Here is a 26,554-nt window from a genome sequence, read left to right on the forward strand (position 1 = left end):
TCCTGGTGAGGAACTCCTCTGTGGTGCAGCCCCCTGTGTAATCACTCCACACTTACACACGAGGGTTTCTTTTATCAGAGTCATCTTTATTGGTACGGTGGGCCAACTGCCCTCCACAATGGGTGTAATTAGCCCTCCATTGTTCACCGTACTTCCCTTTGAAAGGTATTGTCCTCCTAATGTAGGGATTCCCTATCCCCGTAGGGATACTTCACCTGTGCCAGGTCCCTGGTCACAGTCTCATTAGTCCTTTAGTGTACTGACTCTGAACTTCCTCTCCACTAACTGAACAGCTTCTGAACTCTTAATCCCCAGAAGAACTAACTTTTGATCAGTGCTGTGCCTTATGTATCCTCTGGGGGCTGACACAACTCTGACATCACCAACCAGGGAGTCAGAGCCTGTGACCACTCCCATCCATACATAGGGCACCTCACCAGGGTATGAGGGCAAACCTCCATAATTACTGCTGGCATGCCCACAACTTACCAGGCCTTACTGTCAGCAGGAGAGATGACTGCAGCCATTTTACAGCATGGTTACATATATTTTAGAGAAAACTAGTAGATGGATCTAGAATATTCCTTTTATATATGGGGGATAAGAGAGTAGAAGTTATGGAGTGTTCACATTAGGATTTTTTTTCTCCTTACTGCTTGGGCTATATTTTCTCATGTCGTTCTGAGCGTTTTCTGCCGAGTGCGTCCCCGTAGGAAGCTTTGTTCTACCTCTGCTCTAGATTGTCTGATTTTTCCTTTTGCACCACTGTCAGTACACATTATTCATACATTTATTATTTGTTTACTACTCTAATCTATCTAATCTAACTTTACTGATCTTTCCATTTTCCTTCTGTTCAGTCACTCGTTGTGCCCGGAAAGTTTCATGTACAGCACTGTGTACATGATCAGTGCTTCATAAGAAAATGTATTATTATTATTATTACTAATAAATACACAATGGTAAGATTCGTTTCTGCTTCTCACCTTGTGGCTGTCTCTAGCTACATTCTATTGTATCACGTTTAGCCAATGACATTGATCAGCCATAACGGTGCTAGAGTCTCAGCTGCATCACATTTTAATGCCAACAAATCAGCCTGGCACAGGAAACTTTGGAAAGAAATTGCAGTTTATCAATATAACTCCTAGTACATGTAGTGTATAACATACACTTTTTAGGTAGCGATTCTGACAAATGTCTGTGCATGATCTATCTACCTCTTTTTAACATGGCATTGAACTATATTACAATTGCAAGCACAAACTGGATATAAGAAATTACCTACTTCATCATAACCATCTTCACGTCAGATATCCAATCAATATTGCTGACTTCTAAAAGAGAATCAATAAAAGCCTCTCGCTGCCCAACTCAAAGCCGGATGTCAAATATCCTCCTTTTCCAACCATGCACTGCCTAAAAGCTGTGACATGCTTAATAATGACCCTACATCATTATTTTAGGGTGTAATTTCTATTTAGCTTTAGCTTTGTTTTGTATTTCTGTACTGGCAGACATGTATAGTTGTGGAGTTTTAAAACCATCAGATATGTCTAAGGCACATTGTATTTTTGTCCCTGCCTTTGTGGCCTAGTGTTGGATTCAGTAGCTAAAACTGACTTAATGTATGTAAAACGTAGGCCATATTTGTTACAGCAGTTCCTTCAGTGAGACCAGTGGCGGCACTACCATACTGTATGTGTAGCAGGTTCAGCTGCACTAGGGCCCACCCCCTTTAGGGGCTCATCTTCGACGAGCCGAAACACTGGTCCGGGACTTATTTTTGCATTCAGAACAGTGTTTGGGCATCTTTAAATGCCCCCTCTCTTCACACCCCTCCCCATGCCTTACCTGTACAGCGGGGCCCAGCAGCAGAAGCTGACCCAGGTAGTTTTAACATGGACGTTAGACCCCACAGTGAGTCGCCACAACTTACGCAATTGCTGCTATGTAATGACCCCTGCAAATAATTGATCTTGTCTGTTCATCTTTTCCTAAAAATACATATGTAGCCCCCTTTCCCCCGTGTCTAGGGAAACTAAATGTGGTGTGTTACCTGATTTGGCCTGATCCTGCGCTGAAGGGAGTCTGGGGTGTACCTGATCCGCTGAAGGGAGTCTGGGTGTACCTGATTCTTCCAAAATAACCAGAGGAGCGCAGCTTGCAGCCATGTAAAATAAAAGGACATCACATAGTACAGCAATGTCATACACAGTGAATATAACTCTTGTGCAAGGCTCACAAATGGCTACTCACATAAAAGCAGCAAAAAGGAGCAGTCATCCAACTTAGAGGGGTGGATGTTCCCAATGGATATGCATCAACTTTCTCCTGACGAAGCCGTATGCACCAAACGGCGAAACTCGTGGAGTGTCTAGTCAGATAGTACCCATCGAGAGAGCACCGAGAACCCACCCACACCACCGAGCCCGCAGGTCTCAGATTCACCGGAAGTGACGTGAGCCCCCGGCGTGGATGCGGAAGTGTTCCGGAGGAGCGGAGAATGAGGCACACAGGGAGATCGCGACCCACTGTGTACCTGCTACCGTACCCGACTAGCACCCTCTCTATCCACCTTTAAGACCCACCTTAAGACACACTTGCTTAAAGAAGCATACGAATAGCACTGTGGATATTCTGAACACATGGCACATAAAGCTTGGCCCCCTGCAGATGCACTTACCAGAACTCCCTCCTACTGTCTCTGTACGTTCTCCCTACCTACCAATTAGACTGTAAGCTCCTCGGGGCAGGGACTAATCTTCCTTAATGTTATGTTTATGTCTAAAGCACTTATTCCCATGATCTGTTATTTATATTATCTGTTATTTATTGGATTACCACATGTATTACTGCTGTGAAGCGCTATGTACATTAATGGCGCTATATAAATAAAGACATACAATACAATACAATACTGATCACGTCATTTTTGTTCATCCTAAGTGTAAGCCTCCATTTGTATATTTATCTTTATTAATATAATTACCGTCTACACAATAGGGTCTGTTTCTCTCTTTTTTTGGAGACTGTTTGCTGGTAGTTGCTGCATATCCATTGGGAACATCCACCCCTCTAAGTTGGATGACTGCTCCTTTTTGCTGCTTTTATGTGAGTAGCCATTTGTGAGCCTTGCACAAGAGTTATATTCACTGTGTATGACATTGCTGTACTATGTGATGTCCTTTTATTTTACATGGCTGCAAGCTGCGCTCCTCTGGTTCTTTTGGAAGATTTGAACATGCAAGACTAGTGAAACAGTCTTATACCAAGGGTTGAGTGCATCTGTTAAGCCTCTTATTCACTTTTTGAGCACCATAGTTCACTATTGTATATGTTGTCATTTGTATTGTGGCACTTATAATTTTAACACTTGTTTGCACATTATTATTTTGGATTTGTTAGAGAGCTATCGAGCACATTTTCTGTTATGTACCTGATTCTATCTGGTGCCAGCGCCTCCACCTGGGAGGGATCCAAGCGCAATTGGATAGCCCCTTCCCAGAAACACGCAGTAAGGAATAATTATACACACAGTGATAAAATAAATGATCTTTACGGGTAACACTAACTGATAACACAAAACCATACAGGCCTCGCACAGCGGTACCCACACAGTGCACCACTGTCCGATAACCACCTTGTCCACACCCTGGTATAACAGAGGATTAAGGATTCGCTGAAAAAAATAAATAAAAAATCATCTTCCACTTTCAGTGCCACAATGCGTTGCAGGCAAAGTACTGAGGTGCCCTGGGTACCTAACCACCCGGTGTCCACAGAGCTGATCCCATCCCAAAGTGTGTGGTAGCGCTACCCACAGCATGTGTGTGTGGCCGTTGGTGAAATTGTTGAGATGGATGCCTGCCGGGTGCTCCAGCACCCAGGTACCTTCGACTGATGAAAGGATCCATCTGATCCAACGAAGATGTACGCCTCTGCGTGGGGTGAACTCCTGTTGGCGTGTCTCACCTTTAACAGTCTCTCACTTGCGGTGTTGGTCTGGTCCCAGACAACAGGCTGCACGTCACTGCACTGTTTCTCTGCTGTGTCCCTGACACTATTGGGTTAATAGAAAAAGTGCCCCTATCTGAGGGGCATTCCCTGAAGCACCCACAAGCTACTGGGGAGTCTGGGCCTAGCTGGGGCCTAAAGGGGGACTCTAGGCCTAGTATCAGGGCCACTGGCACCTGAGACACTACATCACTCAATTTTGTCCAGCTCCCGACTGAAGCATGGTGCCAGGCGCACCAAATGTATCCTTCTCTGTGCGAGGGATCCCCAAGCCCTATTGGCTGTTGTGCGCCACATGGTATACAGCCCCTGGGACTGCTGGGAACTGTAGTTCCCTTGCGGAGCCTGCCTGTAGTGGCTGCCACACTGCACATGCACGGCTACCTCTTCTCATGTGCGAGACTTCCAAGAAGGCCGCCGTCTGTCATGCGGAGCTCCAGAGCACCGGCGCTCTCCTACCACTGCCCGCAGCCTCACTGCAGCAGCCCGGCGCCTGTGCGCTTCCTCTGTGCACCGGAGCAGCTCCCGCTGCAGCCGCAGACCCCCACCCCCCAGCAGCATTACCAACCGGGTGGTAAGGGGTCAAGGGGGACCAAGGGGACCTAGCTACACATAATTACAGACTGAAGAGAAAACGTGTTAAAGATAGTATCCAATTTATTAAATCAGCTGTGACTGACAAAATAAAACAATTCTTAAAACTGCTGCCACCATTACAGCAGTGGATACAAAGTTTTTTATTTTAAGGTACGGTTTCTAATCCAATTACTTGTTTTAGAAGGTCATTAACATACATCAGTGAACATGCAAAATATCAAAATAGCTTCCCAACTACTCAAAGCATGTGAAAACCGAATTGGGAGACCAGTCACAATTTTTGAAGGGCATTCTTGTTTCTATGTCAATAATAGCGTCCAGTTGCCATTACAGCATAACATGTTTGCCCTAAAATGTACATTATTATTGTCTGTCTATAGAGGAGCTGTGAAATCATTTATGTTGAAATGAGGGAAATAATGTTTTGTCGTATCTGACTCATTGGGACCCTGTGGTGGTTTTCCCATTAGGCCCATTTGGCCTGGGCCTAGGGCATCAACATTTTTGGCCAGCGCATTTCCCTTTTTTTCCCCCCATGTACAGAGGACCCGCTCTCTCCTCCCCACTGATTGTCAGAGGAGAGCATAGAGCATTTTAGCTTGTTCTGCAGTGCTGCCCTCCTCCTACAGTGTAATTTGAGACCATGATGCTGCAGGAGGAGGAGGAGGAGGAAGAAGAAGAGGCCCTCTTGACCCCATTCCCTTCCATCTCCAAAAACCTCTTGCTCGTACTATAACCCCTACGCTCACACAAATGTTTAACTCCTCCCTCTACTCTGGTACCTTTCCCTCCTCATTCAAGCATGCAACAGTTATACCATTACTCAAAAACAGCAAGCTTGACCCCACCTTTCTTTCTAACTATCGACCTGTCTCCCTCCTTCCTTTTGCCTCTAAACTCCTTGAAGTCTTATATTCTCTCGCTTGCTCCATTTTCTCAACACCTATTCTCTCCTAGACCCTCTACAATCTGGCTTCCGCACTGCTCACTCGACTGAAACAGCCCTCACTAAAATAACTAATGACCTCCATGCTGCAAAAGACAGAGGTCATTACACTCTGCTCATATTACTCGACCTCTCTGCAGCATTTGACACCGTGGACCACCCTCGTCTCCTTCACATTCTCTATACTCTTGGTATTCGTAACAAAGCTCTATCCTGGATCTCCTCCTAACTCTCCCATCGTACTTTCAGTGTATCTTCTGCTAACACCTCCTCTATCAATCTCTCTGTGGGGGTACTCCAGGGCTCTGTTCTGTGACCCCTTCAATTTTCTCTGTACACACTTTCTCTAGGTGACCCAATCACAACTTTTGGGTTTAAATCACATCTTTGCTGACGAACCACAAATTTACTTTTCAACCCCCGACCTTACACCTGCTGTAGAGACCAAAGTTTCTGAGTGTGTCTCTGCGATATCATCCTCGATGGCCATCCGCCGACTTAAACTTAACATGGCAAAAACAGAGCTCCTCATACTTCCTGCCAAACCTGGCCCTACTACCACCTTCCACATTACTGTTGGAAGTACTATCATTCACCCAGTAGCCCAAGCATGCTGCCTAAGGGTCACACTTGACTCCTCTCTCACATTCTCCCCTCACATTCAAAATGTTTCTAAAACCTGACGCTTTTTCCTCTGCAATATTACAAAGATACGCCCTTTCCTCTGTTGCTCGACTGCTAAAACTCTGACTCAGGCCCTCATTCTCTCCTGTCTCAATTACTGTAACCTCCTGCTGTCCGGCCTTCCTGCCTCTCACCTGTCTCTTTTTTACAATCTATCCTAAACACTGCTGACAGAATCACTCTACTCTTTCCTAAATCTGTCTCGGCGTCTACCCTGCTGAAATCCCTCTTCTGGCTTCCTATCATTTCCTGCACCTCACACTCAATTCTCCTCTTCACTTTTAAAGCTGTACACTCTTCTGCTCCTCCTTACATCTCAGCCCTAATTGCTCGCTGTGCACCATCCCAACTCTTGCATTCTGCTCAAGGATGTCCATTCTACCCCCTTTGTATCTAAAGCTATCTCCCGCCTTAAACCTTTCTCACTGACTGCTCCGCACCTCTGGAATGCGCTTCCCCTCAATACCTGACTAGCACCCTCTCTGTCCACCTTAAAGACCCACCTTAAGACACACTTGCTTAAAGAAGCATATAAGTAGCACCGTGGATAATACTAGACACATGATACATAAAGCTTGGCCCCCTGCAGACGCACTTTCCAGAATCCCCACCTACTGTCTCTGAACGTTCTTCCTACCTACCAATTAGATTGTAAGCTTCTCTGAGCAGGAACTCCTCTTCCTAAATGTTACTTTTATGTCTGAAGCACTTATTCCCATTATCTGTTATTTGTATGATTTGTAATTTTATATGATTGTCACGTGTATTACTGCTGTGAAGCGCTATGTTCATTAATGGCGCTATATAAATAAAGTCATACAAACATCTGCTGGACTGTTAAAAAAAAAGTTATCATAATTCACAAAGAATAGACTGTAGCGCCAATTTGTCCATTTACATTAAATGCAAATGGCTTTTTGAGGAGGAAAGGATTTGTTAATGTCTTTAAGTGAAATAAATCGCCTTTGATTACAATGAGAAGGATGCTCTAGGGCCTTCGTTGTTCTGTATAAACACAATCTTTTCATTTGGTGCTTTTGCTCATTTTTTTCCTCTACTGTTCAGCTGCTGACAATGATACCCAAGGTCATAAGAGTGGAAGCAAGTGAATAAGACGCTGCCTAATTAATGATGCCTTCAAAATCGCTTTTCTTTCAGACATATACCAGATAGGCTAAGCATATGTTATTAACAGAGACTTTTGCTTCAGCAAGAAACATTGTGATGGGTGAATTATTCCCCCGATGATAAAACATTTTTGGTAAAGAGATCTTCAAGAACACAGTTTACATAACACATTACCCTTGAGAACCATTATTTTTGTGTGTGTTTAAAGGATCTGTAAATACAGATATTTGGCTTTAGTGAGCTTTTGAGCTCCCATGTTCTTATACTATTGGTGGTAGGATTTGGGTTACTATTGGTTATTTGTATCTTTGGGGTGGACTTGAGACTTTAGACTTGAGATTATGTAAGTACTAATGAAGAGTACACTAAAGTTGAAAGATTAGAGAATATCAATTAGCCCATATGTGCTGACTGAAAGCGCATAGCATTTAATTTGTGCAGTAAATTAAAATCTATTTTTACTTTCTCGTAAATATTCACATTCAGCTTTTTTAAATCTTTCTGGTGTTATAATATATATATATTTTTTTTAATCTTAGGGAAAGAAACTTCCTTCCAGTATCAGTGATGATGCAGACGAAGGTGAGGTTTCTGATGAAGACAGTGCAGATGAGATGGATGATGACTGCAAACTGATAAATGGCGACGTAAGTAACATTAAAGCCATAATTATGTACTGTTTTACTGTGTGTGCCTGGTTAAACAGGACCTCACCAGGTTCCCATCATTATGGCGTCATTATACATGTGATTCAATTATGGATAAAACTGAAGCAGTGGCGGACAAGTTTGTAAATTACTGTGCTTTATCTACATGCCTATACATGCAAACTTCTTTATTTCCCCATTTGTTTAATGCCGTTAATATGATTAGTGTAGATCATTATAAATAGAAAACAAACACTCCTCACTCCCCCCTCCAAACACCCCCCCCCCCCCTATTACTATTTTAAATACATTGGGCACATTTATTACTGTACTTGGTACTTTAGTTAAGTATCACTTCTATATTTCAGTATCATGTAAAGGAATGTAAACTTTCCTAATGAAAAACACAACGTATTCACATTCAAAGAACTACAATAAAACTAGCATCACTTAAGATAGTTCTACTAATTAAAAAATATAAATAAAACTAAATCTTTGTTATTAAAGTCCAACATGTTTCACGGTTTATGGAGAATGTGGTCACCCATTTACACACTATGGAGAGCCCTATCTATTAAGTTTCTTTCTGGTTTATTGATGGTGGCACGTTGTCATTCAGCAACTGCTATAACTTTCATGCTCACACCAAGCCTCTCTGGTCTCTCTGCACACCCTGCACTTCCATGTATCATTTTCTTTCAGTGTTCTTCCCTCCCAACCAAATCCAATCTGAAACAGACCTCATCTCTGATTGATCTTGATTGGACAGGAGGGCTGGTGGCTTAATGACTTGGCAATAGGACATAGATCCCCTAAGCTCTTCTCTAAAACACAGATCTGCTCATCTGAAAGCTGTTTGGGTACTTACATGTAATGAGTTGGGGGAAGGGAAGCAGAACATATGTTAATATCGTCTAATCTGGTCCTACAGGTGGCCAATATTTATTTATTAACCTGCATGAGGTAAACTGGCCCTGTAGTTTTAGAAAGGTCAGGCTCCCATAACATGTCCTATTGCTTTAAGAAGATTCCTATATATCATGTTTATACACACACATACCAGTAATCCTTAACAATATCATAATTTGAACAAAGTTGTAGTAGTACTGGGAAGTTAAGACCTGCATCACAACTAACTTCAAGGAAACATGTTCAATTATTGTCAGTACACTGTAACTCCTAATTAATGGCTGATTTGAATTTGTCCTTCACTACCAGAGGGTAGAACAATACATTGCTTAACAATGTGGTGCTGGGCCCTCTGGCAGTATTCAAATGTGGATCTTGTTTAAAATTACATCACTTTAGAAAATCTGAAATGCGTCACTGTCCTATGCAATCATAGAGACAAATCAAGTTATTAATGTTCAGTTTGAATCTCCCTAAATATTACTTGTTTTTTTTTCTTCTTCTAGACAAAAGTCCACTTTGACCATGGTTATGATGATTGTGGTTATTGGGCAATTTGCTAAATGTTCATATTTTGAAATGGTCTCCCGTTGTCTCCCTTTATTACAACAAATCAGTCTTGGGAGATTTGACTAACAGCACTAAGCTTTTGGTTTAGTAAAAGAAGCCAAGAACCTGCATATACTGTACTAAGTGATCTGGTCCGCAGCAGCCTTTGTATCAGTGAGAAATCTATAGGTGCCTCTGTATTCTTACCAGAAGAATACCAGTGTTTCTTCCTAAATACCATATGTAAAACACCCAGGTCTCCAGAGATCAGATATAGCACTTTTCCTCCCATTCACAATGTGAACAAGGTAATAACCAGTAATAACCTGCCCAGGCACCTGATATTCTGTGTGCTTTACCAGCTGTCTTACACAATTTGACATCAATGTAGTCCGTAGGGAGTCATGCTTTTTTCTGTGTGGCGTTCTGTGAAAGGTGTGAGAGTGGGGCTTTTCAGTGTTAGTCCTTTACTTTCTAGTTTGAGCAGGACTCAAGTGTGTTAAACATAAATAACCTGATTTTGTCGAACCACTTGCTGTGCCGGAGTGCAGCATAAAAACTGCTTTCAGTGAGCATAACTCTTTATGCAGGTCAACAGAGAAGATGCACATTTTTTATTTAGTAGTACACTGTGAGAGACAAAGATCAGGTTGGTTTTCATGCTCAATGAATTTGTAGCCATTGTACCAAATGGTTCCATTCATGCCTAGACAAAGATATTGTACCAACTCCATGCCAAAGGTCTTTCTCAACACCAGGTGAAAAAGATTAATACAAGGCAGTGCAGCCACTGCTGTGCTGGAGTTCCACACGAGGCTGCTGTGTAATACTAAGTGCACACACTCACACCGTTAACCATTATTTCAGCAGATTGTTGTGTTTGCCTAGCAAAGTCCTCTGCATCTGTTGTTTGTTTTTCCCTTTGCCATACCTCGTGTTCCAATATTTATAGGAAAGATGTCTCCTGTATAATTTTTCAGGTTTGTTTAATGCCAGTTACCATGAAGCCGAGGACTGACCAAGACTCGCCTGTGCAAAGTGAAATTACAAAAGGCAAAGTTCATGGTTCCCAGGACTATTTTTGTGGAGGAACTCACAGGAACTGATCCTTTTTTGGGGTTTTTTTTAGGGGTCAATCAACAATACTCCATGTGGTTTGGGAAGTAATTTCAAATGGGTCTGGAATAGTAACGGGGACCTGATACACCCCGTTTGACTCCATTATTTTTTTTAGAGCATATCATTTTGCTTTGCTTAAGGTTCAGCACCTGCTTCCCTACAAAAATACCGTTGATGGTACTGCACCTGTAACAGCACTTGCTGTATTTAAACCAATTTGGTAGCAAACAGCTATGCAATATTGTCCCCTCGTGATCTTTAAATAATTCCTGTTTCTCTTAGTGGGCTGATAATTCTAATAATTGTATACATTTAGCTATTAATAAGAAATGTGTTTGACTTTTGCTTTTCTGGTTTGTCTGTCTTTTTCTCCTGCTCATCGTTGCATGCGTATATGAAGTGGAAGGTACCGTACACCTGTGCCCAATCATGTCACTGAAAAGCGAACCATAGCTCCTTCGCTGCTAGAGGTGTCTGCAATCCTTGTGAAGCATTGCTTGCAGGCCCACCCAGCGACGGCGGGGCGTAAACAGCAGAAATCAATCATGTTACCAAATGCTGAACTTGATGGGAAAATGTGTAAACGGTTACTGAGGTGAATTAGATTGAAATTGCAAACTAAGCACAGCTTGCTTTCAGATGGCATTTCTATTTAAATCGCTGAGAGCCCAGAATTCATCAAATATAGAGAATATATTCTCAAATGTAAATTATTTTTTTAGCCTAGCTATCCAAATAGTTTGTCCATCAAGGTCAGAAAATTAGATTTGTTTTCTTGAGGGAGGGACACATCTGAACAGAAGCATCAATGCGTGATTTGAATACATCTTGGACTATGCGTCAGGTACCTGGCTTTAAACATAAAGGGACATACTATTTCAATATTCTAATTAAAACCAATTAGTAGTGCTTTGTGCTTGTAGCTATATTGGTCCCAGAGAGCGCAAGATATTTTTTAGGTTGTTATACTTTTTTAACGGACAAACATATTAATCATACAGGAGGTCCTGCAGAGGTCTCTTCATCAGTCTGGAAAGCTTGTGCACAGGAAAACCTTGTAAGATTCACATTTTGGTCCATTAAAAGGTATCGCAAGTATCTTCTGAAAAACCACAACTAAGTGCCTTAAAGGAATAGAGGTGTGCATATTTTTTGCAGGCCTAAGAGAACTTGGCAAATAACCCGGTTACAGCTCTATTACTTTAGAATAATGTGTGTTGGCCCTACTATGTCTTGAACAAATACACCATTTGCCGTCTACATGATATACTGTATTGTAAAAAAAAAAAAAAGTATTAAGCGCAACCTTGCAAAAAGAAAGCTTAATTACCCATGATATAGACATGAACTGCCTGTGCTTCAGAATCAGGAAGTACTATATTTGATCTAGTTCTTGATAGCACAGACGCTGCCCTCCTGTATAAACTCATAAACCGTTTTTCACTTCAGTAACTGAAACTGTTCTTTCCCAGCATAGACAGCTACACTTTGGTAACAAAGTGTGATTTCAGATGCAGTTGTTGGCTTTGTGTATAATGCTTGTGTTTTAGAAGCTTTAGTCTGTCAGTTTTATAATAGATATAGATTATAATAACGTATTTCTTCTGCCTTGGATACGAGAGAACTTCTTTCTACTGCCTGGGACCGTGAGATATTTTTGTGGCTGGGTTTTCACATTAATCTTATGCTGTGGAGATAATTACAGTACATCACTGCTCTGTACATTAACCTAATATACATTTCAATCTCTTCATGGTTTTCAATCAATATTTGGCAATTGAGAGATTTGTTCTCTAAACTAATATAATCTTAGACACTGTGACATATTGCTAAAAAGATGAGTGTTCCATATGGTACTGTACTGTATATCTCTTCTACAAGATGAGATTCATTTTGCTGGGTTTTGACAACCTAACTCAATGGCATGTTTCTGCCTCTAGTTTTCTTTTGTGGAGTTCATAAGCTGCACGTGGTAGTAAATTCTGAAAATCGGAAAACTTAATATACGACAAGAATTCAATCTGACCGCAATATGCTACAAAAGCCATTCCTTAAGACTTCATCTTGACCGTGTCAGATTCCAAGAGCTTTGCAATTGAAAATAATGATGCTGTTGCATTGTTCAACAGAACGTAGTAACAAATCCCATTAAAGTAGTCTCCATTTCAAAATGCTCGCTGCAAAATGACAAACCAAACAAACTTAGCATTTTGCTCTCTGTATGGATGGCTGATTCTACTGTACTTTTTTCTGTGATGGCTTATAATTGAATACTCCGATTTGGATAAACATTTCATATAAATATTCATTAGGCTGGGCACTTTGTTTATTTGTGTCTGTGAAACGCTGCTTAGAGTACCTACATTCATTCTCTGAACAATATTACTATTCTTTTTATTGATTAATCGGGGATATTATGTTGTTGCTTTTATTCTGGTACTTCTATAAAAGCAAATGTACCGGCAATTTAGTAAAAGTTTACATTCTACTGTATTTAATTGGGATCTAGTACAGCTGTCAGATAAGTCAATTTCAGGAAGAGAAAATTTTACAAAATATCATTATAAAATGAAAGTTCACCAAGGCGCATTATCGGCAGATGTAACATTTTTCAGGATGGGAGTTACGCTAAGGCTAATAACTTGATAGCTTCAAATCAGCTTTGCAATTACAAAGTAAAATAGAATGGATTTAATTTTCTATTAGAAGTCAATTTCCTTCTAGCTGGAAGCCAATTTTCTGAGTGCTGAAATCACACTGAAATCTGAATCCATATCATGTTAGTATATTTCACCATCATTTTTTTGGTTTTGTTAACTCAAAACCAAAAAGAGTGTCAAAATTGTTTTTTGGGCATGTTACGTTTTTGTTTTTTAGCCAGGTATGTCAAACCATTTTGACTAAATTGGTCATCTACAGAGCAAAATGTGCAGCAGCACTAATAGTCCTCATAAAGCAGTCATTCCAATGGGTTGAGTAACCATATGACTTGAGATGTTTTGCTTGGCTTCAAATCTTCTGCCTAGAAATATTCACTCACCTATTGATAACTGTGTGACAACCTTCTTTGATAGTAAACATTGGTAAATGATGAAGTCAATTATGTAACCAGTTTAGACCATTGTTGCTCCCGAGCCTCATATTGTGATATGCAATTATTTGAACTACTATTAACAGTGCTAGAAACTATGACCTCTTTGCTATTGCCTACATCTGTTGGAAGCTTCACGGTGTCTAGAATTTCTGATGGGAAACACTGGTCTTCAAGAAATTCTAAAGAAGTCGGTCAGTTGCAATTTTCTGAGACAAACTAATTTCCGGGCTGTTTTAATTGAGATAATTCATTAAGAATAAACACAATATTACATGGCTAAGAAGATGCCTCTGTAATCTCCACATACATTGTACTGTAATATCCCTTCTCATCGCGTATCTGAAGTCCATGCCTGTGACTTCAACTGCATTGCATGAGCTGTTACCAGTGAAAGGATGGAAAGGATGAACAGTAGGCATCGTTTTCAGAACATGGCACTGGCTTATGAGTTTATTCAAGATGAGTCTTCCTTTTTTTATTTTTTCATCAATATGTTTTCATATCTATAGGCTTCCACCAACAGAAAGCAAGTGGAAAATATAGCCAAGAAGAAACTTGACTCCTTGATGAAGGAATCTAAAATCCGGGACTGTGAAGATCCCAACAATTTTACCGTCACCAACCTGCCACACTCGGAGAAATGCGGCCAGAAACCAGATTTAAAAAAGGTGCAATTTTTTTTCACACTTTTATGCTCCGCTGAACATAGGAGCAAAAGGAATGTATCATTCAAAAAGTCTATCCCTCTTCATGTATTAGGATCGCTCTATGAAATAATGTATGAATATCTGTTTGGCTGTATAAATGCAATAATGATGGTCCTAAACATTTGGCCACAATGGAATTAGCTACTTTTTTGGGTAGAGATGTATGAAACTTGCTCACGTTTGTGAAACAGGCGAATTTTGGCCTTTCACTGCTTGCAAAAATGCCATGAAGCAGTCGAGCAGCATATAAAAGGCATTATTGTATATATTTGGGGAAAGCTGCTGACTTTTGTGGAATCTGGCAAAAATGTTGCGACTTATTGATTTTCCGCAAGCACCAGAGTAATATTTTTTGATTAACTTAAATGAAATTACTAAATTAAAAAAATGATATAAATAACTAAACAGGTTGCAAACCGAACGTTAATAGATTTGCACATCTCTAATTTTGAGGCCTCAAATTCTTTATCTTGCATCCAAAAAAAACTCCTATTGGTCCAATAAAAAGTTTAACAAGTTTCCAAATATTTTTTTTATAGAGTATTTTTCCATTTTAACAATGCAATATGAAAGGGCATATTCTATGAGGGTGCTATTTGGGCAATTTTCCGACCCGGGCATTTTACCTAAGTGACCGTTTCAGACTTTATAGTATAATGTCCTAAGGGGAAAAAACTGGTGTGGTCACACTCTGCACTTCATCATATCCCAGTGCTTTAATTGCATAACCCTCAAATGTGTGCACGAGTTCACTTATACAAGTAGTGATGTTCACCTATTCTATTGACTTGCCTCTTTGTCAGACTGTATGCTTTGTAACTGTACCTCATTTAAAATGTCATGTATAGTGAGTATAATGACATTGCTCTTTTACTAAGACGTAATATGCATTGTGTTTTTCAGAAATGTAGCTCTGGATCTGGAGGAGAAAGATCTTTGGTAAGACATAAAAAGTATTCACAATATAATCCCCCTGCAATGGTTTTCTGATCCCTCCATTTTAAAGTATGAGGGGAAAGGGGGCATTTTATTCGATAAACGGCATAATGATTTCAGGATTTGCATCCTTATCGCAAGGGCATGTACAGCAGAACACAACTATCATAATAACCGTGATAAACAATATGCTTGGTAATGATGAACGGCTAAATAATTGTCATGAGCTTAGCTATGAACAACACTGAGACGGCTAACAGAAAGGATCAACAATGCATTGACCTGCAGTACTGTACATGGTGGTTGTTTAGGGGGGTGGGGGGTTAATGTTGAAAGTGTTAGGACCTGCCTTTAAATTCGCTCTCAGCATTTCAAGAACCACGGATGATGCAAAGGAGTGCTCTATGATCATAGTTAATCTTGAAATATAATGAGACTTGTAGCAGTGCAGTTTCTGGCTAATTTAGATAATTTAGCGTGTAGTACTAATAGCAGTTTGGCTTTTTCCTTAATCATGATTAAATACTTATTGTCTACCCAGATTTGCAATAACAATTCAGCATGTCCTATGTTCCTGATGGCTAGATAGCAAAGCTTTCTATGAGCAGCTTTTTAACGATGGGAATCAAACCAGCTGTATCACTTCCACAATGCTTGTTTGCAAATTAATGGCTTTGGTAATGAAGTAGGAAAAATGATTTCTTCCCGTTAATGGAGAGTTTGAAGAAATATGAATGTGTGCTATTTTAGTTTCATGAATTGTTAAAGGTGAATTAACACTTTGTGATCCTCATGAATTGGTGGCAATACAGATTGCTCACTGCTAACTTGTCAAAATCATACAGTAGTGTCTGCTTTAAAACACTAAATGACATGAAACCCGATTCAAGCATCAATAGAGACGGTTTTACAGTGAGGAAAGACTTCCATGTGTTATCCATTATTGCTGTGATTTGCAGGACTGTGAAGATGGTCAACACAAAAATGGCAACATCAGATATGGCAATGCTATGCTAATTTGTTTACTTTTCCCTGAAGTATGTTGTAAAGATACTGTAGTGCCGACAATTATTCTAAAACAAACCTGGGGCAATCTCCAAAAAGACCCAGGTACATGCTGGGTACATGCTGCAACATTTAACACATTTCTGCAGACAGACTAATGGCCCATTGGATTAACTGCGGGGGTCCCTTGCAGTCCCATTCAAACTGAATAGGACTGTCCGGAATCTCTGCTGTGTTAATCCGATGGGCAATTAGCCTTTGCATACATGTCACTGAAATGTACCCAGCATGTACCTGTCTAGTTTAAGGCAAGTGTTAGAATACTCGTTGGCTCGTCTGTACATTACAGTATGTACAAATTGATCTAAAATACAGTTGCTATATATATGTACCCTTTGGGTCTCATCAGTGTGAGGCTGGTTGTACTGGCTTCGCAATTTTATAGCTAGGTAGGTTTCACCACAAATAGATAAATTATGGTTGGTGAAAAAGGTGACGAAAAACCCTCCATCGTAAAGTGTATAGCAAGTACTCTAATGAGACCCAGAAGGTCGAAACAGCTTGACCAGGGAGGCTGCCAGGCGGTTCCCCTCTCCCACACCCTGTACCCACATGTATGAATAAAGACAGGAAACGGGAACTGGAGGTAAAATGGTCGCGGCTATTTATTTATACAGAAACCTAAGAGGGGTTAAAGCCACTCCCTGCCAGAGTGCTCCTTTGACAGGAGGGGGAGGGTACAGCCAGCCGGCCCTCGAACCGCTGACCTCGTGTCCACTACGTGAGTGGGATCTCGAGGTCATGGGTAACTGACCTGCCCACTCGTACTCCCCCCAGGCTCAAACGGCCCAGCTTCCAGTCTGGCAAGAACAAACAGTTACCCCCTAAGAGCCACCACCGATGGGCCTATTTAACCCCCCTTAAACTAGGCCCGTACCGCCAACCACGCCAGAACCCTCTCCAAGCCCTCCTGCAAACCGTTGCTAAACAGGTCTATCCCGATATCTGACCTGTGTACCCCATCAGCCCTGAGTAACCCCCCTGACCTAGGATCGCCATTCGAATGTCCGCTTTTCAAGCCCTGCACTGCGCCACGTACTTGCCTACTGCTCTATTCACCTTCTTCCACCAATCCAAAGGTCCATCTCTCATGTTCCATGATATTTTACCTTTGTGCAAAGCCATTATCTGCCTAAACTTTACATCATGAGTCCACCAGCCAATACCGCCGTGCCTCTGGTGGGCATGCCCAAACATATTCAAGTATTTAAAAAAGGGGGCCGAACATAAGTTGGGGGGCCTTCTCTCCGATAACCCCAGCCAGGATTCTGAATGCACGGGACCAATTGACAAATGTGCGTGGGAAGAGACATTTCTCCCCCGATGACGGACCTGCTGCAGTGCCAATGACCCAGGCCGTGGTTGAAGCTGGGTTTCAGAATTGCCGGGGCCCGGCTGGTTGCTGCCGGGGCGGTAGATGTGTTCTTCCGGGGGCAAGAGGGGTTGCCGACTGCCTGGCTTATGCGGCCGTCCTGGTTTCCTTGCACCTGCCGATTAGGCGGCTGGTAATCCTACCGCTACACCGCTCGCGGGAGCTGTGGGCGGCCGTCCTGCGTACCGTGATGCCCTGCTTTGCGCCACAGTGGCCGGAGGCTGCCACCCTCCATGGGGGGCCGACCTGCATACCGTTCCAACTGGTACCCCAGTGGCCAGAGGCTGCCGCCCCGCCATGGAGGGGCTGACCTGCGTACCGTGACGCCCTGCCTTGCGGCACTGTGGCCGTAGGCTGACGCCCTGCATGCAGCCCCTGACAAGCACCTGTCTGCTATTCTCCAAAACATGTTCCTCCTGTAAGCTACGGGATATTATAAGCAAATGGCTTTTCCAACTTTTATACAGAGGTTTAAGTGCGTACAAATTAGTGTTACTGTGTACAGTGCGGAAATAAAATTACAAAGGGTGGTACTCTGGATATGTAAATAAGGACGTAGTGATGCTTCCCAGTGCAATTGAGCATTGATAATAAATGGCTCAATATAACCAACATTCTACAATGCACAAGGATTAAACTGCATTGTATTACTCCCTCTCTCTGCGCACTCCCCCCTCGCAACTGCTGGGAATGGATCAGGTCCAAGTGTTTAGCATAGAAGATTGTGCAGACTATTTACAATCATTTTGCTGTATATGGGAATTTGTTATGGGCAGAAAGCTATATGCTAATGTGCGAGAATAAAACCTGCACATTATCCTATGGTTAAAAATAAAACTGTCTGCATGTGTATTACAAGTGACCTGGATATCTCGCGTCCATGTCCTCATGCATCATCCGCTGAAAGTTGGGAGCAAGAGTTTTAATTTTTATTTTATTTTTTAAATCTCTTATCTACAACACATTTGCTCTAAAGATGCTGGGCGCTGTAAATGAGTTGCAAATGAGATACATAGCCTGCAGTGTATTACTATGGGCAGCTTATGGCTTCATTCCAAAGCATTCAGAATTAGAACTGACTGCATTTCTCCTGGGCTTATGAAATGGTGCTGGAAGATCTCAGCTCACAGTAATGAGGCAAGAGTCATTTTAAATCACCAAGTGCTGGACTCATTCGCTGCTGGAAGAATGAGCTGTGCCGTACAATGGTGGCATATCCAACATTAAGGAAGTTTAAAATACAACTGGTGTTTTGCCAGTGGTTTTGTTCCATTTTTCAGAGCAGTACGTTGTTTGTTTAACATATTAACCCATGTATTGCCAGGAGGGCCTTCAACGCATTGTGCATTGAAGGTGTTAATAATATTACATACAATCCTCACTAATGCAGCGTCATGGGGAACACATATAGAGGATGGTACCGGGTTAGCCATAGAATACATGAACAGTAAGGTCATTTAGATGTGATGCCTTTGATAGCTAACTTGTGGATAAAAAGAATGCAAGCTTTCAAGACCACAGAGGTCCCTTCCTCAGGCGATCTTGTACCTGAAAACATCTGCCTGAAGAACGGAACTTTTGTGGTCCTGAAAGCTTCAAACTTTTTAACCACGAGCCAGCTATTTAAGGTATCACTTCTATCTTTGTTTATGGTGCGCACTGAAATTCTCTTTGCCAATTCTAGCAGGGGCATACAGTACTTTGGTTGTATTGCATTGTATGTCTTTATTTATATAGCGCCATTAATGTACATAGCGCTTCACAGTAGTAATACATGTGGTAATCAAATAATTAACAGATAATATAAATAACAGGTCTTGGGAATAAGTGCTTCAGACATAAAAGTAACATTAAGGAAGAGAAGTCCCTGCCCCGAGGAGCTTACAGTCTATTTGCTAGGTAGGGAGAAAGTACAGAGACAGTAGGAGGGAGTTCTGGTAAGTGCATCTGCAGGGGGCCAAGCTTTATGTATCATGTGTTCAGAATGTCCACAGTGCTATTCATATGCTTCTTTAAGCAAGTGTGTCTTAAGGTGGGTCTTAAAGGTGGATAGAGAGGGTGCTAGTCGGGTACTGAGGGGAAGGGCATTCCAGAGGTGTGGGGCAGTCAGTGAAAAAGGTTTAAGGCGGGAGAGGGCTTTAGATACAAATTCGGTACTTCTTGCACCATTCAATTCCCTGTACAGGGACAAGAGAGGAGTTTCATATTATGTGTAATTATGATATTATTTATTTTATTTATTTATTTATAAAATATTTTACCAGGAAGTAATACATTGAGAGTTACCTCTCGTTTTCAAGTATGTCCTGGGCACAGAGTAAAACAAATAATACATGGTTACAAATACAGTTACATAAATGAACAAGGTATACATTTATATACAAGACATTGCATGCACAGTTAAAGAAAATATATATTATGAGCGTATGAAACAGTTACAGACCAGATTAAAGTGTGAGACAGCCTTAGATTTGAAAGAACTTAAGCTGGTGGTGGATATGAGAGTCTCTGGTAGGTTGTTCCAGTTTTGGGGTGCACGGAAGGAGAAGGAGGAACGTCCGGATACTTTGTTGAGTCTTGGGACCATGAATAGTCTTTTGGAGTCTGATCTCAGGTGATAGGTACTGCATGTGGTAGGGGTGAGGAGCTTGTTCAGGTAGCTGGGTAGCTTGCCCAGAAAGTATTTGTATATGGTACTGTACTTCTGTATAATGAAAGCCAAGTGGACAACAACCCGTATTTTTGCCATTAAAATTACACACAGGCATTTTTCATCGTGTATCTCTTAGCAATAGTGTAATCATTAAACTCTTTCAAGAGAAAATTCTGTAGATAAATACTTCTTAGTTAATGGAGTGTATTAAAAACAATGTTTTCATTAAAACGACATTCTATATTTTTTGTGAAGGAAGTTACCAACTTCAGATGTAGAACGCTAGAAATTGGAGCTGCATTCCTCCATAATGCCAAATTAAGGCTGCAATGAATTGTAAAGGACAGCTGGACAGAGGATTTAGACATGTTTTTCTTCCTTCGCTGGTAATGGAATAAAAAGATAAAGCTGAAACAGATGCCTGTGATTTAATGAAGAGCCCGGCCCAAGATTTCACAGAGGGTTCTCAAGTAGAAATAGTTTGAGGCATTGGCTTTTCCATAGAAGTTTTAATCTCCATGTCAGTAACCAAGATCTGCTATAGCAGCGGTCTCCAACCTTTTATCTTTAGGGGACCAACAAAAATAAAATTGGAGGACCAGTTAATACTAGGGCTGACGTTTTAAACATGCTACTGTGTGTGTGTGTGTGTGTGTGTGTGTATATTTATATATCTATATCTATAAATCTCTCAACACCGTTATAACGAAATCCGTTACAACGCGGATCCGCTTATAACGCGATGCAAGCGTAGCTCCCAATTTTTTATAAAAATGATTATAGGTATCTTAAATACTTTATTGTACAATACATACAATTGTACATTATTTCTAACGCGGTCCGCTTATTGCGCGATGTGATTCTTTGGACCCCAAGCACAGCGTTATAAGTGGGTTGATCTCTGTGTGTGTGTGTGTGTGTGTGTGTATATATATATGTGTGTGTGTATATATACACACACACACACACACACACACACACTCACACATATATATATATATATATATATATATATATATATATATATATATATATATATATATATATAAAATCTCCCAAATAATGTTTTACATTTACTCAATCCCCCCATCTCTATCTCACTCAATCCCCCCCTTTTCACGCTCAAACTCCCCTCCCGCGCAACTCCACATCTCTCAACTCCACATCCTCTGAGAATGTTACCATGGAGGGGGTCCCAGGCAGTGTCTGAAGCTGCAGAGCTCGGATGGCCTCGGGCAGGGGAGTTACTTCCAGTGCCTACTAGGGGACAGGCAGGGCGCAGAGGAATTGGCCCGGGAGGGGTGTGGGAGATGGGCCCCGATCCTCTGCAGGCCGGTCAAAATTCTGTCGCAGACCATTATAGACACCACTGTGCTATAGAGTAGATTTCCATTAATATCACTGCAAACATGGCTTGGTGGTGTTTTCCCTTAGAAAACTACTTTGGGAATTAAAGATGCATTCATTCAAGCAGACAAAAGGGCTGTTTAGTATGGACTAGAGAGCATTTTATTCTTTTAAAGGTGCATTCCATAATACTCTTCATTAATATATGGATACATTTCTTATATGTAGGTTTTTAAACAAACCTTTTTGTACGTTCTTCATTCATTCTATACATTTATTTTTTTGCACCTGATATATCGCGCTTACTTTTTGTGTAAGTGAATACTTTGATTTCTAAGATTTTCCAGTTTTTTTGCTGTGTGGGGAGTATTGCATAATTACAAGTAAATTTAAGGAGATAAACAATAAATATTACAGTTTTTCCTTGGAAACGAGATTTGACGGACATTGAAAATATACATGTTTTATATTGATATAAATCAAGAGTGCGCAAACTGCGGGCGGGAGACTTTTTTCATACTGAGAGCGCAGGCCACACTATAGACTCTAACGGTGAGACACTCCTCCAGCTGGAGCTCGCCCCACTCGGTGGACTGGATAAGATGAGAAGGGGATTTGCGAGAGTGGGATATTAATTAGACTGATCCCTTGCCCGAAGGTGACACCTGGGTACATGAATGCCCAGGGAGGTATTACAAGGGCACCAACGAGATACACAGGGGTAGCGCTACTCCACATATACACTTTGGGTGGGACTGCCTTATGGAAACCTCAGTACTTTGGGGGAACCACGCCGGAATGTTGGGATACTGTGTTGGGTGTTGTTGTATTATATTGATATGTGCGTGTATTAGTAAAGTGTGTGTGTGTGTATATATATATACATATATATGTATATATATAACAAATAAGACTGCGCCTTATAAAGTGAACCAATCCCCAGCTAAAAGGTATAACAATATAATAGTTATATGAACCAATTACTATAGGATATAATAGATATCAACCGGATGATGCGACAAACAAGATCAAATATAAAAAAAATATATATATATATAATTACATAAAAAAAAATATATATTAAATGTATGTCTATATATTGCTGGTATATATAAAACTGAATAGAGTAGCATATACCACCAGTGGATAGGACAAGGGAAATAATGAAAACGAACAAAATAAAACAATAAATTGATAATACAATTGCATGAACTGATGAAAAAAGTCCAATATTATATGGATCAGTAGTAAAATCTTGCTGCAAACAGGAACATGCTGCCTTCCACAGGGAACCAATGAATTCCCCGTGGAAGGCAGCATGTTCCTGTTTGCAGCAAGATTTTACTACTGATCCATATAATATTGGATACTTTTTTGGACATATTGCACTAGGATCGGGCGCTTTCTTTTTTGTGTTTTTGTATGTGTGTGTATATATATATATATATATATATATATATATATATATAATCTGTATATATTATTCACTGTAATTGGTTTCTGTGAGGGTTATCCCGCTGTGCTGGGATCCCTGATCAGGTGGAAGCGCTGTACTTAGGCAGAAGGAGATCACCCCAGGCTCCCAGCAGCAGAGGATTAGGCCTCCTGTGAGCCATACAGGTAATCGGCACGTGTGGTTTCCATAGTCATAGGGAAAGGGTAGACACAAGGAAGGGTTAACAGACAGACAGTCCACTGTTGCAAAAAGCCTCCAAATATTGAATGGGTTAATAGGCTTCACACCAAATGTTACCTATTTGTAACTTTAAAATTCACTGGGAAAGAGCTGCCGAGCAAAAATGTTTCAACCGAAGTCTGATTTCATGATTCATTATTCATTATTTCTGTTGCAGCACATCTTTCATTCATAGAAAGGAACATTAGATCACATATGCATTATTCATAAAGAACCATGGAGTTCAAAATGTTTTGACTAGGCCGCATCAATTCGACACTGTAAATCTAAAATTGATTATGAAGGGTAACACAACTCTACGATCCCAATGCCTCACAGCCTTGTACTGATTATAACATTTTATACAGCTTCTAAAAGACCAGGGCGTGAAAGTACAGCTCATGACCTAATATAAATTATAGTAGGCAATGTAACACCTTTTTCTATTCCTGCAAATAATACATCAATTGAGCGTCTAAGCTGGTTGAAGCTCGCAGATCTAGCTGTATGTGTGTTTGTCTCCAGCACTGAAAGGGTAAGATGAAGACCACAAATATTCAGAGAGCGCTTGCATCATTTCAGCGAGATTGGGACACATTAAATTGGCAATTACCACTCCCAGCAGACAGAAATGTGCCGAGCACATGCAAAAAAAAAAAGCTCTTCCTACAGGGGTAGAAAGAGCTATGCAAAGCTAATTGCAATGGCTTTCTTCAAATTACTTTAGTGTTGAGACCAACAAATAAGCACCAGGTTGTAATAAAATACTCGCATGGGTTTTATCAATCAAATGAGAGACCGTTATCTGCTTTGCTTTATTTCATCTTTTACTGCTATTTTCCTCATTAGCAATTAAGCCACTGGAATACCTGGTTATGGTACAGTATTGGTCTGCTGTGAGCAACCATGATTAGCCTCTCCGGTGCATTATGAGTGTAAAAGTTAGTGATGAGCGTTAAAAAGTATATGTGACGTTTATTCCTTATGGGGAAAAAATAAAGTTCAGTCAACCTGGCCCTTTCTGGGGTGTGCGTAGATTAACGACTTCCTTGTTTGCTAAAGGGACCCAAAACAATGCGTTGCACGCCCCTCTGTCAACAGAAGGGTTAATATTGCAGAGCCGCAGAGATGTGAACAGTAAAAGCACTGTTTCTGTATAACGAGCTGAAAGTACCCGTCATTGCTTGGGAATTCTAAGGCTGAGTTCAGGGTGCCAGAGACAGGAGGTGGAGGGTGCGCGTCCGCGTGGCAGTCTGCTGGGCGATGTGTGCACATCATCCCCAGCAGACCTTTTCAAGCTTGCTGGAGGCGGGGCGACAGACTTGAGGTTAGGGATTGGTGTTGAACTGTTGAAATCATTTTCAAGAATGATTTAATTGGCTGCCGAAGTACCAGTGACGCTGCTGCAGCTTGAAAAAACAACTTGGGTTGTTTATTGCAACTGTAGCAAGCGTCAACTCCGTACTTCGGCGACAGGGTAGCTGCTACCCTGACAACCACAATTAACTTTAAATGCATTGTTTCGTACGTCCGTGCGCACGTAACCACGCCACCTCTCCGAAGTCGGCACCCTGATCGAGGCCTGAGAAACCAACATCATCTCTCCTCTCCTACTCTCTCTGTCTCTCTCTCTCTCTGTGTCTCTCTCTCTCTGTGTCTCTCTCTCTCTCTCTCTCTCTGTGTCTCTGTGTCTCTCTCTCTCTCTCTCTCTCTCTCTCTCTCTTTCTGTCTCTTTCTTTCTGTCTCTTTCTTTCTGTCTCTTTCTTTTTCTTTCTGTCTCTTTCTTTTTCTTTCTGTCTCTTTCTTTTTCTTTCTGTCTCTTTCTTTTTCTTTCTGTCTCTTTCTTTTTCTTTCTGTCTCTTTCTTTTTCTTTCTGTCTCTTTCTTTTTCTTTCTGTCTCTTTCTTTTTCTTTCTGTCTTTCTTTTTCTTTCTGTCTTTCTTTTTCTTTCTGTCTCTCCAGCTTCTTACTTTCTCTGCTTTCTGGGTAAACTTTATAGCTATCTGACTCATTCTGATGTCACGTGCCAGATATATAGCCTACCAGGTATAATACCCAGTGGTTGACTTGCTTAGAGAAATCGTAACGACTCATAAAATTAAGTAAACCGCTTTAGAACCGGACGTATTGAACCATTACTTTGTGGACCGACTGTCTCATCCAAATATGTACCTACATTCCATATTTGAAGTTAATCTAACAATTCCCTGAAGAGCTACAGTAAAAAAAAAAAAAAAAAAACGACGTTTTCATGAACATTTGTTTGGGGGCTACCCAAAGCTATTGGCCAAACATACCAAAACCCCACCTACACTCTTCCTTTTGATCCTATTAGAGAGCATACAGTACCAAGTTTGGTGGCTCTAGGGTTAAGTGCGCGGGTTTGTATAGCCGGACAAACAAACAAAAACAAACAAACAAACTTTCTGAATTATAGTATGGAATATAACTTTAATAAGTTTGTATGGTGCAGTGTACTTGAATATTTCTGCAGATATAGCTGGTGTGTAAAGACACAGCACACCCTGGTGGTACACAGTAGAATAGTCTGTCTGTAATGTACAACAGAAACTTGTACTCGTTAGCATTGCTTTGTCTATAAAACGGTGGAATATTTATGAATATATATATATATATATATATATATATATATATATATATATATATATGTAATATTTTTTTTCCCCTTCGTTCTAGTCAGTTACTGGAATGTGTATTATCATCCCCATTATTATATATCCCAGCGTTCCTTCATACTGCAATGAATTAATTGCTTTATTTGGCTGTGCATTGCTGTATTTTACACATTTTATAGCTACAGATGCAAAACTGGAGCTAAATTATCAACGGTTATCACTTGAAATGCAAAACTATCTGCTGTTTGGGAAGCAAATATAATAATATTAAAACCTAAGAATTACAAAGTCTTTGCTGCACCACAGGAGTTGTGATACTTTAATATTCCCTTAGAAATGTATAAAAGTCTGTTATCATACTATTCTGGGCAATTAAAAAACATAAAGTAAATAGGTATGTTGTATTATAATGTATCAAATATATAGTCTTAAAATATCATGCTTAATACTGTGACCTATAATATATAATTATTT

General features: G+C 40.7%; 1 protein-coding gene across 10 annotated transcripts in view; it reads left to right on the forward strand.

Annotated features, from left to right (window-relative positions):
* The window catches only part of PLCH2 (phospholipase C eta 2), a 498,290-nt gene that overhangs the window by 413,706 nt on the left and 58,030 nt on the right, over positions 1–26,554 (forward strand). For all 10 annotated transcript variants that reach the window (XM_075604867.1, XM_075604874.1, XM_075604869.1 and 7 more), the window contains 3 exons: positions 7,912–8,019; positions 14,200–14,358; positions 15,301–15,336. In XM_075604867.1, coding sequence (XP_075460982.1) covers positions 7,912–8,019; positions 14,200–14,358; positions 15,301–15,336 — 303 coding nt within the window. The remainder of the gene's footprint in view (positions 1–7,911; positions 8,020–14,199; positions 14,359–15,300; positions 15,337–26,554) is intronic.

The sequence above is a fragment of the Ascaphus truei genome, chromosome 6, assembly GCF_040206685.1.
Source record: "Ascaphus truei isolate aAscTru1 chromosome 6, aAscTru1.hap1, whole genome shotgun sequence".
NCBI classification, from domain to species: domain Eukaryota; kingdom Metazoa; phylum Chordata; class Amphibia; order Anura; family Ascaphidae; genus Ascaphus; species Ascaphus truei.